Source organism: Pezoporus occidentalis, unplaced genomic scaffold (genome assembly GCF_034315485.1).
Source record: "Pezoporus occidentalis ecotype Australia unplaced genomic scaffold, CSIRO_AGI_Poc_V1 ctg182, whole genome shotgun sequence".
Lineage (NCBI taxonomy): Eukaryota > Metazoa > Chordata > Aves > Psittaciformes > Psittacidae > Pezoporus > Pezoporus occidentalis.
Genome location: NW_026913662.1, coordinates 606,265 through 626,216, shown reverse-complemented (window position 1 = coordinate 626,216; position 19,952 = coordinate 606,265). Strand labels below are relative to the sequence as shown.

Sequence of the window (19,952 nt, the reverse complement as noted above, 5' to 3'; positions counted from 1 at the left end):
AATTTTTTAAATGAAATATCAAAATCTGCAAGTAATCATGCATGCAAACAATTTCTAGACAACTGACATACTTGAAGTATAAAGCATATTTAAGTTTCTTCATAATGAAAACTAAATCAGTGTAAAACAGTGTTAAGAATATAATACTTTTTTAAGTCCTGCCACACTCTATGTCATGTCCCTTCATTTGCCAATTTCAAATATTATGCCTGTAAACAAAAAATGAAGCTTTTTTCTCTGAGCCAAACCCTCCACTGTCTGTGCCTGAGACTCATACAGATATTTAAAGAATTACAAAACTAGGTACTATAGTCTTCTACCAAAGAAAGGATTCTATCAATAAAAAAATAAAAATATGTTTGATTACTCTTGAGCTAGAGGTCACGGGAGGAAATTTATTTAATAGAACCTCAAAAGATCTTGTCAATTTTGAAAGAATAGCATGGCAATATCCTACAGTACTGTCTACAGCTAAAGAAGGAAGATGAAACTTTGAATGCACACAGGAAGTAGTGAAAGGAGATGGTGTCACTGACCGATACAATTCCAATTGGCAGTATTATCACATGATCAGTAAATACTATGCTAAAAAGCATCAGAATTATACTATGATATAAATTTAATACACATAGATAAAGAATTAATATTGATGATAACCGATAATAAAAGAAATCTGTGTTTTAAAAAAAAGCATGTGTATTACCAGTCAAGTTTACATGCATTAAGATTTGCATTTACATCTTTTCAGCACTGGGTTTACTATTACTTTAATGTTTCCTTAGTAAGTTGCTCTAAAGAACCAACACTCTGTAATCCAAGAACAGCATCACTGTGCTCATGAACCTGCAGACAATGGAAAGACTGCATCCTAAAATACGCATTGAAACTACCTCAGTCCTGCATCAGTTCTCTTATATACATCAGGCCATTAAATGAGAATTCTGGGGGCCCATTTCTGTGAAAATAAGGTTATCTGATGTCATTCTGAAGTGTCTCAGAAGCTGTTTCACTGAAGCTTACATCCTGAGATTTTTACTTAAAGCAGATTTTATTTAGCCATTGATGGTTCTTCTGGTGCAGCTTTCAAGCATTTACTGCCAAATTCTTATACCTGAGCTCAGAAAAACTTTGGCTGACAGTTTCAGTAATGTTTGTAACAAAAATGTGTAGCCACGAAATTCAGGGTTGGTAAGCTATACAAACACCATGTTTTCTGGACTGAGTGCACAAAGTGTGCCAACAACGCATGAATAACCTCACTGAGACCATGAAATGCCATGCTTTATCTCTGGATGCTTACAAATGCAGAAGCATTATTTCTACAAATGTAGATTTTTAGCCACTGCTTTACTGACAGATTTTTCCACATTTTCTTTGAAGTAATTGGCCTTTAAAGTTCATGCATGCCCAAAGAGTTGTTAAGCACCGAATTCTTTAGCTACAGCTTCCATTTGCGTGTTCTAGCCCTACATAAAAACCTCATTTCAGCAAAATAAGTTACTATTTTGCTGAAATAAGTATTTTGCTGTACTTAAAAGACAAATCTCCATATTTTGCAGTTTCCTCCTTTTCATCATCTTAAAAAGTTAACTTTTGAGCAGAAGAGGAAATTGAAGAATTTGAAAAAATAACATGGATCTTCAGTGTAGTCAGAACTCAGTAGAAAAGTATTCCCAGACATACAACCTCTCCATCAAAAGCCTGGTTTCCATGGTGACCAGCACATCCTCTGATTATTTTTTGTTTGTTTGTTTTCTAAAGACCTTGTCATCCATCCCCACAATTAGGGTGCAAAATAAGCTCAAAGAAATTTGATTTCCCCCCCCCCCCCAATACCTAAATCAAGTGTAGGACTTAGATGCCCACACAGCACCACCATAATGCATGGTGTTTTTTGTCTAAAGCAATGTGATCTGATCATGAAAACTCAGCCATCCCACAGAGTTACTAGTAAATACTTTGACAAAAATCTTTTGTCAAAAAATTCTTTAAAGCCATCTGGATGACACTGACAAGCAAGTGAACCCTGCTTAAGCTCATCATGCTCCAGCTTTCAACTGCGTAGGAACGTAACCTAAAAATATGGTGTGTTGTGTCAGACTAGAAGCCTTCTAGCCCATTTGCTGAAGCCTGCTGTCCTGGGTAATAGCCAGAGGTTGCAATTTCTTGCCATCTTTATCATCATTAAAAGTCATCACTTCTTCCCTCACCCTGTAAACTGAACCATCACATACTCCTAGAGAGAGAGACTCATGAGAAAAACTCCTAGAGAGAAACCCCATTCTAACCAGTTATAGCTGAAAGCCAAGTTGAGCTCATGATTCCCTACACATACACCAGCATAGCTGCTTTTTACTTTTTCTATATCCACTTGTCTTATATAGTCACTTCCCCACTTGCCACTCACGATATTCAACATAAAGATTAAGTGTTTTGCCTCATCTCCTTGCATAGAAGGAAACATCTATCACTGCACCAGTCAGATGTTATTCTTGTCCCCACAGCACCAGTTATAAAAATAGACACAGTTCTTGGATTATTTCAGTTTCCAAGTAGTTTTTAAACTATCCAAAAATCACCAGTTACCCTTAATCACTATGAGTTTACATAGCATTCTAAAGTTATATAGTACAGACACAGCCTACTCCTCCCAAAACCTGCATCCTCTACTCATCTACTTGGCACACTCGACATCTAATTCAGATCCAAATCCTATTTTGCAGAATGACTCATTTAATTTCATCACCACCCTCTTGCAGTCTCAGTTCAAGACTATTATATAACTCAACCCAGCAAAGCATACAGCTGAATTTTTTTTACTGCTACAGCTTCATTGCTTGCTCATAATTTATGACAAAGATGCCTTTTACTCCAGTGTAACAGAGGATGCTTACTAAAGCAGGTTCTAAGCTACCAGCTCACTAATACCAGAAGAATATTTTGTTTCATCTGCTGTCCTGAAGATCACCTAGAGAGATCCAATTTCTGTCCTGACTGTATCAAACACTACCCTTATGACCTTGCAGAAACGTTGGATAATGGCTCCACCTTTCTGCTTCTTCCTCCCTCACCTAACATCCACAATGGCATAGTGTAATGACTGCCTGAGAAAAGTAAAAACCATAAAAACCTGTTTTCAACAGGTGCAGTATGTTCTTTATGCGTGGAGCTGCACCAGTGCTCTCCCCTCCCCCACAGCCTTAATCTCCAGCAATTTATTTTCACTCTGCAGGATTTTCACCTGAAAGACTCAAGTTATTTCAAGGATGTGAATAACAGTATTTTTGTCAAGGTAGAAAAAAGCACCCAGGGAATGTATGTAAAAGAAATAAGAAAGAAGCATGTACATATTTGAGCATGAGTTTTCAGTCTCGATATGGAAAAGATAACTGGGTTTTGAGAACTTGCCATTTGCAAAGCAGCGATTACTTCTATAACCCCAGAATCGTATCAGATATGTGCATTTGTATTCTTTCCTATGCAGACAACAGGGATTAAGTGCCCATTTCAGGGGATTTCTGTAGCTTTATTTCCAAAATAGAAAGGAAACAAGGGAATGGGACACAACAGCAAAAGGAAGCATAGACTGCACAGAGAGAGAGCGGTTGTGTGACAGCAAAATAGGGCTTATTCTATGAACACAGTAATACTAAAAGCAAATGCATGAACAGAGAGCAGGCAGCAGGGCTTGGTTCCAAAATGTGTGCAAACAAGTTATGTTATATTTGAACAACAGTTTTGTTCATCCTGGGTTAGATTACTTTATACTGCAGTGCAAGTGGATCTTCCCATTGATTATAATGGAGTTTAAACAAACATCCTGAATTGCACTCTGGTAATTAGGATTTAACTATGAGCATGTCAGTAGCCTTAGGAATTCTGCCTGAGATTCTACCCACCCCCCCAAAACAAACAACAACAACAAAAAAATGCAGCAGATAATCTACTGGACACTAGATCAGCAAGTGCCAAATAAGCCCCTTGCTTACCTATAATAGAAACAGAGGCTTGTAACTGGAAGTTGGCCACAGACCAGCTCTATAGGGCATGATGATCCACCCTTTCCTCAGCCCTAACCGGTCAGTCATCTCCACGGGCCCATATACATCCCTCCTGACCAAGGGAACCACAGGTAACACCATGGTTTGCTCGCCTTATTAGTCTAAGTTTTTAACACCTTTTAGCTTCTTGAAGCCACAAGCTAAGCAAAGCACCTTGCCTATAAGCCAGGGGTTGGGAAATCACTTCTCTTGCAACAAGCAGCATGAGAGGAAAAAAATACACAAAGCTTCCTCTAGCTGTCTCCTCATCAGAGCTGAGCAGAAGCAGGCTGAGGGCAATCAGATACATAACTGGAAGTGTCTTTTACTGGAAACTGTACAAGTGAAGAAAGCAAACTAACAGGTAAAAAAGGAAGGAGAGATTCACAGTATTTACACAGAAGAAAGAGCTGTGCAGGGAGGAAAAAGAGTAATAACTTAATGCTTGCCTCTTATTATACACTAGTACTTTGGTTATAAAATATTAAAGATAAACACATTGTTCACAAAGAAAGGCATGTCATTGACAGAAAAGTGAAACTGCCGTTTTGCACAGCATCAGTAAACCCGTATTAGATTTAAAGAGCTAATTAAACATTTCCTTCTTGCACTTAGCCTTAAAGATTCTCTAGCACTAGCAATCTGCAGTTGGAAGAGCGGTACAGATGTAAAAAGCATTTCTTCTGTTACTGAATAGAACTCCACCCTAACCCTTGCTGCATTAAGTGACTAGCATACAAAACCAAAATATTACCCAAACGAATCTTCTTGACATCTGATGATCAAATCAATTTTTGATGCACCAGCTGTAGTCAATAGACATTGTAGAAATGTACTGAAGATAGAACAAGGCAACCAAAAAGAATGAAAAGTTATAAAACCAAGACTGTTAGCTAAGTAGCAATTTGAAAAGGAGACTCTGCACTACATACCCTCTTGAGTTTAAGTTCACGAAGCAACAGCAATGAGTAAATAGTGATAGTATCAGTCCAGCTTAGATTTCTGCACAAATGTGCCAACCTCAGATTGGAAAAAAGGACAAATATCCACATTCTAGACAAAGAGAGAAGCCAGGGCTTGTATATAATTTCAAAATCAGCAGAAAGAGAAGGCTGGAGAGCAAATGCACTTGCAGCTCTAAAGATGCTTTCTAAAGACACAGATACAGCACTACAAGAGGCATATGTTAGCACTGCCAGTATTAAATGCCTTCAACAAAGTACAATCATAGCTGGTTAGCATTTCTATATACATGCTATAATGGGAAATACCAGCTCAGTGTGCCTAGATAAATTTGGTTTCTTACTGGTAAGAACCATTGAAGAGTCAGCTAAATTGATTTCAATGGCACAGCTTCCAAGGCCAAAATTAAGCGCACACTTAATTGTTTTGCTGGATCAGAACCAGGCAGCTCAGCATCTTCTAGGCTTGATCCTATGATAAGGTCAGAAGGCTACAGAAGTTTCACAATTTTTGTTTCCTTCCTTTTAAACATGAGACTTTTAGAATGATCTGTGTACTTAATGTAAGAAGAAGTTTGAGTAAATGATATTACAAATCTCTGAATCATAAAAGCAACCCTATTGGTAGCAACAGCCTTGAAATTTGTTAAGTACACGTATTTAGGTCTTTGGAAGTATCTGCCACACTTTGTCCCAGAGTCAGCAAGGACACTAATGTTACCAAAATACTTAATGTTCTTTTTAGGATTCTACTTTATCATACTTACTGAATGCAGCATGTTTTTTATCCATTTTAGGTTTAGACTTAAACACGCATAGTCTCAATTTATTCAGGGGAAAAAAAAATGCATACACTGCATTTCAGGAGCAAAAGATGACACAGCAGGAAAAGCATTCCATAACACATTGCACATGCCCTAATTTTGATAAAAATAGTTAGCAGTTGCTATTCATAACACAGAGATTCTGCTGGTGGCTGACTGAAAGAACTGAGAAAGATAAACCTCTCCTCTTCGTGGACAGACTGAATAACAGAGACATGGTATGTCTGTGTTAGCAGACACGACAGGACAGTAGTGAATGCAGGCTGCTGGCAGTCAGGGCACTGAGTTAAATCTATGCAGTTGTCAATGGGCAGCATGGTTTCTTGGGTTTAGCTGACTTCAGAGGTCCCAAGTAACACTGTTGCAGCTATATTTTTCCTTTTTTTGTAAACATCACTAGGAGCTCTCTATTAGTCAGACACAAACTGCAGAAGTCTATCTCTATTCCACTGTCTTTCAAGACACTGTACAGAGAACACCAAACAAACATCCCAAAATGCTCCCCGACTTGATGAAAATGTAAAAAGAAAATAGGCAGAGAAGCACATGTAGTCAGCAACACTGTAGGTACAGCAGATTTTGCCTTTGGTAGTTGAAGAGCACAGAAATGAAAACGAGGATTCTAATCGGAGAAAACACAGATGTGTTTTCTTTCTACTTGTCAATTTTGTAATTTCATCAAACACTTTGTAGCTGAAAGACAAGCAAAAAGAGGATACAACCTCAGAAATAACCATTCCAATTCCCTTCATTCTGTCTTCACCAACCTTTTTCCCTCCAACATACGCTGTGTATTAAGACTCCTTAACAAAAAAATCAAAGCATAACTACAAGCTGTAAACCAAACTGAACCACTGACTATACTGCTTATTTAATACACACTGAGCTCTGTGGAAACTTTGTCTGCTTACACCCAGGCCACTGTATGTTACTCTACATCTTTGTAAATGCTTTCAAGCATGATAAAGAGTGTCAGCACCATCTTGTGGCTTTCATTTTTGTATGCAGTCCCCAGGAGTTACACAGTTTATGATCCCTTCAAATTAAGATTTGCAACTGGAACCCATCAACTCTAAAGTGCTAACACTTGCATCTCTGAGTCACTTACCAGTTTCTTTGCTGTTGAGGATAAGTGAATGGATCAGATGCCTATTTTTCAGAACCAGCTATTTCCCAACCTTTATAAACATTAAATTATTAAATAAACAGAAACTGAAACCTACTGTCTTGGGTTTTCTTTTTTTTTTTTCTAACTAGCTTTTGTTGTACTAGTCTAAAACCAGCAAACTTTTTACTTTCCTCTTACTGGTTGAGCTCTTCTCTCCCATATCATTCTGGTAGTTCTTCTCTTCTTAAGCTCCAGTACATCTCTGTCCTTTTTGAAAATAAGCAATCAATTTGGGTAAATAACTCTCCCTTTGTAACAAATATTTCATCTGAGACATCCCAGATTTCCATTTGTTTTTTCACAGCTGCAGCACACTTTGGATTAGTAGTCGGATTTATCCTTCTCTACCATTTCGAGCTGAGGATTTGCAGCTCACAGGAGGGGAAAAGAAAGAGAAATCCTGTTATGCACAGTCTTGAAACCTGCACTGTTGTGTTTCATCAACTTTTCCTTATTCTGTTGCCAAAAGCCATCCATTTCTTCCTACCTGACATTCAGATTCTCCCCTGTCGTAATAGTGTCTCCCAGCTCAGACCCATCAGCACATCTCATCAATATACTCCTCCTTTCCAGGCAGAAATCATCCATAAAAATATTAACCCCGTTTCCAAACCAGTACTGGGAAAACGCTATTAATCTTCTTTCCATTTAGTACTCCCCCTTCCGAGACTCTTGTCGTGTCTCTCAATCATCTCCTTATTCACATTATAATTCTTCTAAGTCTTGTTTTTTCTCCAGGTGAACAAATAACAGCCTAAGCAGGCAAATACCATTCATTAAAAAAAAAAATAAAAAAATAAAAAATCAGCTAACATTATATCTATTGCACTCACTTCCTTTGCACCTAGCTTATGAAATAAATTTAACTGGAGTCCTACACCCTACTAAGAAGTAGTCAATGTCACAAATCTCTTTATATAGCTTTTTACTGCTATTGTGTGATTTAAAAGAGGTCTGAAAAACTACATGAGACAAGACATCTCTGTCAAAAATATATGGAAGCTGCAGAATCGAAGAATCCATTTAAGTATGCACTAACATACAAATCAAGTAATATATAACAAATGAATTTGGGTTTTTTGTCATGTCAAATATAGCAGTCACAGCAGGAGGCAATATCTTGCAGTGTAAAAACAAAAGGAAGAGGTCTGATGCTGTGATTTCACCAAGAAAATAAAATGAAGAGGTCACAGGAATTTACGTAAACAAAACAGGGGACTCGAGCTGCAGCCAGGTTTCCAAGAGATTCGAGCAATGAAGCTGAAACATTCTTTCAGATTTTCTTAAGTTTGCAAAAAGTTATGTACCACAGTCGTAAGAACACAGTTTTTTCCAGAAGCATGTGTTTCTGACCAACTATAGGACAGACCCAGGTGCATCCCTGAAGAGGGTCCAGCTGGCTTAAGCACTCTTCATTTTCCCTGTCTCTGCTGGGAGTAAAAGTTCTTCTGAAATGGATCTATTCCATACATTCACACACTGGAGATCAAGCACAGACCCAGAAAAGACACACAGATGCCCACACATTTCAGTTACCTTGCTGGGATTTAGGAACCTAAATACATTAAAAGGGGGACTCCATCCAAGTAAAGATGGAGTAAGATCCCATAACAGTGGAGAAGGGCAAACAAAGTACTGCAGGTAATTACAGCCCAGTCAGCCTAACATCAATATTTGAAAAGAGACAGTGACAAACTAGTAAGCAAGCAATAAATCAAGCTGTCTGTAAGCACCTTGGAGAAAACAAGATGATAACAAAGAGCCAACAGATTTGTCTGGAACTATTCATGGCAAATCAATATAATTGCATTCAAAGCAGCTGATCTGGCATACAAAGAGACGGGTCCCTGTAAGGAACAAACAGCAGAAATACAGTCTAGATAAAGGTGCACTAATTTCAGGTCAGAAATAGTTGAAAGAAAAGATTCAGGATGCTGGGGAGGGACTCTTCATTAGGGACTGTAGTGATAGGACAACTGGTAATGGGTTCAAACTTAAACAGGGGAAGTTCAGGTTAGATATAAAAAGGAAGTTCTTTATTGTGAGGGTTGTGAGGCACTAGAATGTGTTGCCCAAGAAGCTGTGAATGCTCCATCCCTGGCAGTGTTCAAGGCCAGTTTGAATGGAGTCTTGGGTGACATAGTTTAGTGCAAGGCGTCCCTGCCTATAGCAGGGACATTGGAACTTGATGATCTTAAGGTTCTTTACAACCCTAACTATTCTGCGATTCTATGATTCAGATTATTATTGTTAAAAATGGGAATTTCCTTCAGGAAGACTTGTTATATTCAAAATTTTAATGAATTGTGCTATTTTATGGTTTTTTAAGACTTGCAGATGACACAAACTTGACAGGTATTGTTCAGTTCCTGACTTATTCCTATCCAATGAAAATCTATTGATCTCAATCCAATTTATCTAGCAAATTTTTCTGGATATTCTGGAATATATTGTTCAAGGTAATTAAGAATTAGATAATTATCATAAGAAGAGACAAAGTTAACCAACAGGAACTCTTGAAAGCTCAGTTCCAAAAACTCATACATAGTTATGAAGTAGCTATCAAAATTATGTTTTTCTCTGATATGCCCTCACAAGATTTTCCAGGTTAGGAAATCCATACAGAAGAATGTTGTGTTCCATTTTCAACAGAAGCATGGTTTTTATTAAGCAGTGCAATCTTCGGAAAACACATTATTTCAAATCACAAGTAATATAAAAATTTCAAGAATTCCTTTCCAGTGTAAGTGAAATTGATTGATTCTGATGTCAATTACACTCTATCACCAAGGACAAACTTTGACACTACTCTATAAATCATCCAGCATTGCAAGAATGGTGCAAAGCAGCAAAAATGCTACATTGACAGTAGTATTTCCAAGTAGGATGCAAAGCACCCACTAAGACCTGCTCCCCAGATACTATTAGCTGCAGTTTCTTCATACTCCATATCCTAATAGACGGAGTTTCATTGTGTCAATGCCTTATTTTCCACAACATTGTCTTGTTGCTCTGAATGTGAAAATTCAAGCTCAGATATCCCCAAGCACAGTTTATTACAAGGCCCTGAACATGCCCTGCTCAGTAGGAAGCCAGAGAACTTTCCCACCATCAGTAGTTAAAAAAGAATTCTTTTGAAATGACAACGTATGTAATGTATGCATTATATACTGGTGGTTTAGCATAGTTTGTTTTTTAAGAATTTGTTATTAAAATGTTACAGAGTTTGTTGTAAATTCACAAGAAACAGCACAGCAAGCCTGTAGCATGGTATTCTTCTGCACATCAAGTTCCTGTAAATGAGCTAATGAAGTAGTCTTGGACGTAAATAAGCCTGGATACAACTTTAAGATATATCCTATCTCATTAATCAATCTCTAAATTACCCTTTGTCTTTCCAGAGACTACCCCATTTCAGCTGATGCAGTACTCTTGCCTGAGCTTCCATAGCCATGCTGTATGCTGCTGAACAACTGTTATCTTTGCTGCCAAAGAGTTTTCAATAATGGCAAGACAGTCACTGAAAACTGATAACATTCAAAAAATCTTGAGGAATCTTTGCATGAGAAGCATCATAATGGCAATATGGATTATCCTGGTTTTGCAGACACAACATCCAGTCATACAGAGAAGCCACTGACACAACATTCTCATACACCTATGAAATAAGGTGAAGCACTTCTAATCAATATATATGAAACACTTAACCCTGCTTACATGCAGCACCCTTTCCTCTGCTGCAGGAGACATTTTGATTTAAAATAATCCCATGAATCACCAATTGTTTCATTGGGTGCAGAAACTGGGACATTAAATCCTCGGGATGAAGACTATCTTGTGCTATGGATCACACTTTGCAGCAGGACATCCCAGCCCTGTGAAAATTGACATTACTTCTGTGTTAACCATGCTGCCATGCTTCAATACTTTTATAAACATCTCACTGTGAGCTCTTCAGAGGCCCTGTAGGTTCTTAAACTAAGATCAGAATTAGGGCATTTGTATTTGACTTGCTAATATAACACCATTCTGGCACCTTTGGCTGCATGCATTGGTACTTTAGAACTGGAAAATTGTTCTGTAGTGCTAGCAGCTCCTTAACAAGTTTTGTTATTTTATTATTTTTATTACTTTATTTATTAGTTTTATTATTTTATACTATTATTTTAAACTAACATTTCTCCCCTTCTCCAGCGGCAACACCTCTAGGTGGCAGGTGCCTGTAAACACTACAGTAAGGCTCACTCACCACTTCTCTGTCCCAAAACAACTTCACAATTAAAACTAAAGTTGTCAGTCATCACATCAGGAAAATATTAACTATCTCACAGCAGATCTAGTACTTCTATAACTAAAATAGATGGTGAAATAAACTATGATAAAAATTAAGCCTCCAGGATATAGTCACAGAGATCATACAAAGAACACTGGATTGTGAGCAGGAGGTGCAGATTTACACTGCTCTTAATTGGAAGCAGAAAAAAAGATAGATGAAAATCACAGCATTTAACCTTGCATGAGTTGTTTAGCATTTGCCCTAACACTCCTGCTTTGCAAGTGTCAACATCAGAATAGGCATGAAGAATGGTACTTGAAGTGCAGGAGCCCAGAACTTTCAGCTACCATCAGCATCCAACCAGCTCTGAATGATACACCATTAGATCAAAAGGTTCTGGGAAGGGAGAAATCAATTATTTATTTTTCTTTTTTATTTTAGCACCACCACAGAGTTTTAAGTCCATTATTTTTGGCAACATGAAGTAATCACTACAGCAGTTACTCTAAATCCCATTAATGCGCTACCTCGAAAAAAGCGGTAATAAAAACCAGAAGTAATACAGATATTTGATTATACTCTTTACTACAGATTACATTCAGCCACTGTTGTCAGCAATTATTACGATTTTAAGAACTAGGTCAGCACTAGGTATTTAGACCAGTCCTTTTCTAGCATTACCCTTCTCAATACTGAATCCTCTAAAACCCCACTCTCCATACATACCTGTCTGAAACTGGCACTAAGGCAGAACCTTGCTAATTCCACTTAACAACAACAACAACAAAAAAAAGGCAGCATGAATCAAAATTAATGTAATTATAGGGATTCAGTTAGGAAGCATGTAGATCAGGGCCTCGTTTGCCAGCCAGAAAGATGTGCTGAGCTCATGACCCACTTCCTATAATCATCATGATCAAAAATTCAAGAGACATAAGGGAAGAGACTGTGGGCCAAGTGGTGGGTTGTGGTCTCACACCACAACATCATCTTTCCTACAGACTCTGAGAGACCTCCAAACCCCAGTCTGGAAGGGCCTAATCATGCTTCTGACCAGCATGCTGCTCTCTCTTAATAGCTTTTTACCAACATAAGCTTTCTAACAGGGTGAGATGACAAGTGTGTTCCCATGCATGCAGCAGGATGTTCCTTGTACACCCTATTTTGTGATTAGTCAGATGCTTATAGCATTTTGAATAAATGATGGACTTCTCAGGGTATCCTCCATCACATGAAGTTTTATGACAGCTACAGAAGAGAGGATACTGTCCTCAAATGCCTCCATACACTCCCATGGATCCACCCTCATCAAACAGTTGGTCTGCCAGTTTTAAAACAAACACACACTACACTAATGATATTATTGTGGCCAAGAACATTACACTCTTTGTTTCTGATACTTTTTAAACCATTAGACAAATTGTTTCAATACGGATTACTTGGCATAAGCATAAATTCTTTCATGAAGTTTCTGTGATCTAACCTTTCCTTAAGAGCAGTCAAAGCAGTCTGGAGGCAGAAACAGCTATTTAACCTCACCACTAAAACTGCTGATTAAACTGAGCTCTGTCATATAAAAAAGAAATAATCACTTACCTGTAGAGTCTTGACTCAAAGTTTCTTGACTGCTACTACTGTAAGAAGGCACTGGAGTGATAGAAAGTGAAGCTGGGCAGGATAAAGGATGTGAGAAGTCATTTTGTGCAGCAAAATATTGAAATACTTGAACACAGGCATCTTCAGAGAAGGTGGGAGGGAGGTGGGGGTTCCCATACACATGTGGATTTCTCCAACGAAGCAGTCCTATTGCAAGAGGGCCAACAGCATCAGAACCTGACAACAGATATGAGGAGTTAAAATCTGTGCCCTTATATTGTAGCAACTTATTATAGCTTCCTTCAAAATTATAAGGTAGTAGCAATTCCTATTTGGAAGTTAGTCTGCCCCATGAAAATATTTTATCCTGGTCCACTATCAGTAATGCTGTTAAATGCTGGTCTAACGCTGAAAGTACACTTTCAGTACATATTCTCCTTATACTGAACAAAACAGCATTTAGCATGAAATAAACCAGCATAATTCCAATGTGTGAACCTACAATTTGTTTCAGTCTTGCTTATACCCAGATTTCTGCAGGACCTTGTTCACACATTACAACCTGAGGGTTTCTCAGTGCCACTAGAATGTAATTTTATTATTATTATTTTATTATTTTTAAATCAATACCTTACTGCCATTGCTCTGACCCGTGAGTGTCACAGCTCAGTGGAAATCGGAAAGTGGGAAGCACAGTCACCTCACTGCCACTTCAGATCCTGCTCTGCTATTATATGCATAGGCTTTGCCAGAACGCAAATTTGCTCTGCTACAGTTCTTAGCAGTCCTCTCACCCACCAATCAATGGCTTGGAATCTTTTTCAATCTCTTTCACATTTCCTTTAAACTACACTTTATGTTGCATTCTGTAAGTATTTTTCCAATTTCTGAAGACTTGCATTCCATCTTACCGTAAGATGATCTACCATAACAGATCAATTTATATGACATTGTGACACAAAACAGTAGGGTTTATTATGACAGTTTGCCACAAGACTGTGGAGGAGAGCTACCCTGTAGAGATTGTTCCACTGCAAATGGTATCACCTCCACTGCACCCACCCCACCCCCCCCCCCCCCCAAAAAAAAAAAACAAAACAACAAAACACAGAAGAATTAAAAAGACACTACTTTTGGATCACTTATTACCTATAAGTGCAAAATAAGGAGACTTCTCTATGTCTCTCCTACGAGTATTATCTTACTTTTAAAACTCTCAGGTTTGTGATATGTGCAAGACTGAGCATCCACAAAACTAGACTTTCAAATGAAGACAAATGCTTCAAATCTGCGAGGGTCCTCCAAACACCCTCAGGCAATTACGGCAACACCCACCTGGAGGACAGGCACTGTTGCATCAAGCACTGAAATACAGTGTAACAAGTCGGACTTCAGACAGGATCATGTAACGAATTCTTCTACCGAAAACAAAGTATTTAACGGTAGAGCGTGCCCGAATGGAACCGGTAAGCCATACTACTGGCTCAAAACTTCGGCAAGGACAATACGAGAGCACCTAATCTAAGGCATGTTTTAATTGCTCTAAGCACAGCTCTGTCAGGTACTGTAACTAGTCAGGTACTAAAACATGAAGAGTGGCAGTTGTCTACATTTAGGAGTAACAGAACAGAAATTGTTCATCAGATCCTTCAGAAGAGGAGCCTCTAGGGGTTCAGAAATAAATTCTGATAAATGAATGTGCACCCACAAGAGTTATTTGAGCTGCCCACTAGACAGACGGATACATACATCAAGGACTGTCAAGTGTGTCCACTCCAGAAAAAGAGCCGAGTGGCACTAAAGAACATTCAGTGAAACGTAATAAAATGTTGCTCAATACTAGCCAGTATTGCAGTAGATATGTTTAACAACAAGCCCCCACCCTTCCTACTTTGATCCTTTTCTTTATACAAAACTTTGGCTCATGCCTTTTTGGAAACAAAATTTGATGGATATTTTAGGGACTTAGCTGCCAATATACAACACATTTGAATGTATTGATAATACTGAATGTGGAGCTAATAACATGTAGCTTTGGCTGGCTGTACCTAAAAGGACACAGCTTTACACTCAGCTTTGCTGCTTGTAATGTGGATTTCTCTATATACCGATATCCACTAACTAAAAACTAATTATCCCATAGTGCCTGACTCCTTTATCATGAATGCTCAGGGAAGCAAGAGAATTAGTGTGTACGTGTGTCTATAAGATAAGACATTTATGGCTGGTTTTAACTGTTGATATAATCATAAAAAATCCATAAGCACTTCTAGTGTCCTACTTTATGTTCAGACTTTTGAAATATGCTTGCAGTCACTCCTTTCTTCAGTACCATTTCCGGTAGACACTGATTTTCACTTTTACCAATAGTCTTTCCAGAAACTCATCTGAAAGTACATGGAATTTAACATTTCTGAGAAAAAAAATAACCAACACAGATGCATCATATCAAAAAGACTATTAGTTTTCTGATTTATCTGTTCACCAGTAGAAGGCTATTTTGCCTATACTAAAACCTCCAGCTTCACTTTCAGTTTTGTCTGCAAGAGAGCATATGCTGCAGCTATAAGCATACAACATACAGAAAAACTAAAGGTAGACTATAAAAAGTTTATATAAAACTACTCAGAACTCTTGAGTGAAGGCAAGTTCTTCAGATTTTTGACTTTGTTTAATCTCATTAGTCCCAGTCTTATTAATCCCAGAGGCTAATAACAGCTTTCACCATAACCAATTCTTGCATCCACATTAAAATTATTGTCTAATAAAAGTAATACATTCAGAAATGCATATATATGTGAATATATATATACACACCCCCTGTCAGGAAAGCGCAGAAATGTGTACATGTGTGTGAGAACCTGTGACACTCAGAAAGCAAATGTAATAGTTTTAAATTACTAAATTGCAAAGCCAAGTAAGATTGGGGTTTCTGGGGGAGGGGAGGCCATGAAGATGTTTCACCTAAAAAAAAAGCAAAAGCCACTTTAAAGAGCTGTCAGCATTCAAAACCGTATCTTTCAAGGTAAGCACAACATCATGGATCATTATGAAATGCAAGGAACACTGGCTAACCCCACAGCAGTATACACGGATACACTTGACTGTATGATACATGCACAGGCTGTTTCTGCCTGCTTGCTTTACCAGATGACAGCAGAAGCAGAAGAAAGCACACAAAAATTAAACTTCCGCAGCAATTATGTATTTTTCAAGTTATGCCAAGAGTTTAAAAATTCTAACAGCAAAGGAAAGCAGCATCTAGCTCACAACACAGCTTCTCAACAGCAAGGCAGAAAAGCTCAAGGAGGCTCTTTAGTAGCCTAATATAATATGCAGTTGGAAACACAGAGATACCTATGAATCTTCAGGCAACATTCCTGCCGCAAGCTCAATGCTGTTCCCAGGTGTTTAGGTAAAATTATGCTTTGCAGAAAAACAAGCACCCTTTATTAGCAATATGGAAATTAAATATCCTGGAGCCATTTCTCCTGGTGAAGAGGAATGAAAGGGGCTTGATGATCCCTCAGAGCTTGGCAGATGCAATACCCTGAAAAGCAAATCTTAAGAGCTTGAAAATGGACACAAACCTGGCTACCACAGTCTCTCAGGTTTTTCTGTCAGGCAACTGGTTTATATGCACTTGCTTGTTTCCCTTTCTTCTGCAGTTTTCTGTGAAGTGGTTGATTTGCATCTCTGAGTTTTCTCTCTTCTATGCTTAGATTGCCCCCAGGCTTGCTCTCTAACAGATGACACCATGCCCAGAAACTCTCCCTGAAAACCTGAAATTTCATGTATCCTCCTGAAGCAGCGACCCTCAAAACCAACCAAACCCCTGATATTCCTCCTCCCCTACAAACACAGTAATGCCATACAGTAACCACATAACTCAGTAAACTCCTGCCTCTGCCCCACAACGTCATGAGCCAAAACTATTAAAGAGAGATGAAAAATTAATGTATACATTGCACAGTCCGTGCACTTGCCCTACCTGGGCTCCAGGCTGAGTTTGCTGCAGGGTAGCTGACCATCAGTCGTGTCTTCCGTGCCTGCAGACCCCTCCTGCCTGCTGGTGGCTGGGAATCCCCCATCCTACAACACCTCTTCTCCTCTGCGCTGCTGCCCAGCCAGAGCCTCTTCTTCTGTGTGCTCCTACTGCCTCCTGAAGCCTGTATGACCCATACTGGCCACATGCTATAAGATCAGTTTTCTCACTTAAAGCCTTTTTTTTTCCCCTGCTTCTTCTCCTCTCCCCTCCTCTCTGCTCTCACTTCTCCAGATAGTCCTGATCTTAGCAATCAGGCACACCTTTCCCCTCCTGTAGCTGAGGTGGAGCACAAGCTGCTGCCTCTTCACGTGGTGCATGTGGCTGCTGCTTCAGCCATACTACTCCATAGGGAACTGTACTCCCTCGGGGCGGGGGGGGCATTAGGGGGGTGGAGTAGGGGTGGTAAAAGGCACCAACACATGCAGGAGTATTTGCAAAGACACACATGTATTTATTTACCTAATACCTTTTTGACTCAAACCCCTCCCTGAGCCGTGGTGGCAAAGGATAACCAGATACAAACACCTTGCATGGGGACATGAGGCTGCTGCAGCATGGCCTGAATGCATCCTCACAAAAGACAGTATGTTGAAAAAAGGGTATACATGGAGAGGAAGCCCCCACTTAGTACATAGTACAGCAGAAGGAAGCTGAGTCCAGGGGACTTGGATGACAAGTTTCACTGCTGCATTACCACCTGAGACGCTCTCCCACCTCACCTGACTGGGTTCAGAGCAGTAGGCAGAAAGCACAACAGATTAGCTGTGCCTGATGTTCAGTGAGGGTCAGGACTCATCCAGCTCCTCTCCTCCTCTGAGGTCACAGGAGGGAAACTGTGGCCACCTGAACTACACACCCTGTTGTTTTCCTCCGAAAGCTTAAGGCCAGCTGTGGGTGCCCAGCTTACTGGAAACTCCTAAAACACCTCCCTAGGCCATCCCACTGAACCCCTCTAACAGAAGAACTTTCTGAAAGGTCTCAACATACTGGGGAGGACCTATCACTTCTGGATCAGGCAGGCAGGGCACCCCCTTTATTTTTACCTGTTAGAATAAAACTCCCACCATTGTAGTAACACCTCTGGGGTTGCCCCAGGAGGCTAATTAAAAGCTCTGCAATGCAGGGATGTAAGGCAGAACATGAGTAAAAGTACGTCTAGGATCAGAGCTTGCCTTCCTCCCTGCTCAGCTTGCTTACAAACCTGACCTGAAATATTTCTTAGGGGTACCTACTCCAGAAAATATTCTCTATGTTCTCTGATTCTTCTAAGCAGTTAAAGGGGTTGAGACACCTCATTTCCAAATTTGGTTTCCTTCTTTGAAAAAATTTGTTCCAAGTAAACCTTTATATTTCTTTCCACTGGAAAGATACATATTGGGGATAGATGACATATAGGTAACATAGCAATAAAAATCACAATAATAGACCCAACAGTACTAGTCTTTAAATAAATAAATAATATCAGCATTTTTTATTCTTGCATATTTCTAGTATGGATATAAGTATATTTAGCCACATGGGATGACAATAATTACTTTCAAGAAATTCTGTTTCAGCTAAGCATTTTTTACATTTGCACACAGCATAAAACTGAAAGTGCATACGTGGTATTTTTCAAAGTTTGGGTTAAGCAGAAAAGCTGCTTTTAGCTTTATATTATCTATATGTGCCCCAGTTCAAGCTTTTGAGCTTAACACCTCCTTGCCCAGCTTTCAAATACTGGTGTTAGCTGGTAGACTGGATAACACCAAACCCGATACAAAGAAGAGCTTGACAATGTTAACACAGAGATTTGCTGAGACTAATTTATTTTCTGTCTTGGCAATCACTCTATCCTTTCCCCTCTGTGGAAATGGAATTATCCTTTAGCCACCTCTCATTTGGATACATGCTCTCACAGGCAAACCAGGTTTCCCATTGTTTTTATTAATTGTTTCATACCTAGACCAGACTAGAACTGAAATTTATGCTCCATCTTGGCTGGAGCAGTGGCCACACAGCAGTTTACATTTCCCTTACTAAAGAGCTAAGTGCTGTTCATGCATATATTTAAGAAGCAGATAAAAAAATACTATTATTGTATACACTGGCCACATTGCACCTGCTGACACATGAAATATTTCCTATGGTTGAACAACATCATTGAACGAGTTTTGCATTCAACCGCAAAAGAGACAGACAGTAGACCATATGGCATACAGCAAAAGGGCATGTTCTCACTGCTTAACTTCAGTTAGCTGAGTTAGATGGCTGGTCTGCATAAGTTTATCTAATAAATGGAGAGAGCAAGCATCAACTCTAGACTAATTTGTAGTAAGATTATAACTGTGGTCTGTGAATCGTTCTTGGTAAGAGCTTTTCTCTGTCTCCATTAAGTACAGATGCAGCACAAACGAATTAGCTACCTAATGTAACTGGGTAAATTAGTCTCCTGAAGATGGAGAGCGTAAACAGTGACTCTAAGTATCTATTTTGTGATTCAGTCTCCTTCCAATTTTTGCTGATTTAGTAAGCACTGAAGAGCTTATTGCAGAGAGGTGATTCCACAAGTACATTTCCCACTTCTGTGGGAAAGAGGAGCATTGGCCTCCATCATTGCAACTTGTCCTCCTCTGAAGAGGGTATACACCAAGATCAAGACAGAGTGCAAATCATAAGCAGATGATGGAGATCACACTGACTATCGATACAGCTCAAGGCAAAATATGGTATCAAGGACAAGGTGTTGTTTTTACAGGTCTCACTGCAGAGTAGTGGGCAGATCACCTGGCAGAGCCAGAACAGCCAAAGGTTTCCAAGAGTTCCTTGTCTTCTTACTCAAGGATTTTTGATCCTGTGGAAAGAGAGAGTGTATATAGCAGGTTTGGAAACATCTGAAAAAAATAACAATAAAAACTTCTGCTCTGCTTATACAGAAAGATCTATGTCAGTAACAAAAGCTTTGGTCTTCTGCTGATCAGATCAGACTCTTTATCTACCAGATGGCTTCACCTTGACTGAGAGCACTTGGTGAGTCTTTTCATGTTAGCACAATAGAG

The 19,952-nt window shown here is 39.1% G+C and overlaps 1 protein-coding gene across 5 annotated transcripts in view; it reads right to left on the bottom strand.

Moving 5' to 3' along the window:
* ANO4 (anoctamin 4) overlaps positions 1 to 17,213 on the bottom strand; it is a 218,144-nt gene extending 200,931 nt beyond the window's left edge. For 3 of the 5 annotated variants that reach the window (XM_062615474.1, XM_062615476.1, XM_062615477.1), the window contains exons 1-2: positions 16,858 to 17,212; positions 12,867 to 13,103 (exon numbers count right to left, since the gene is read on the bottom strand). In XM_062615474.1, coding sequence (XP_062471458.1) covers positions 12,867 to 13,103; positions 16,858 to 17,059 — 439 coding nt within the window. In that variant the 5' untranslated portion in view covers positions 17,060 to 17,212. Of the gene's footprint in view, positions 1 to 12,866; positions 13,104 to 16,857 lie in introns of all 5 variants that reach the window. The other 2 variants (XR_009964174.1, XM_062615475.1) reach the window with 2 other exon arrangements.
* Positions 17,214 to 19,952: the final 2,739 nt, after the last annotated feature.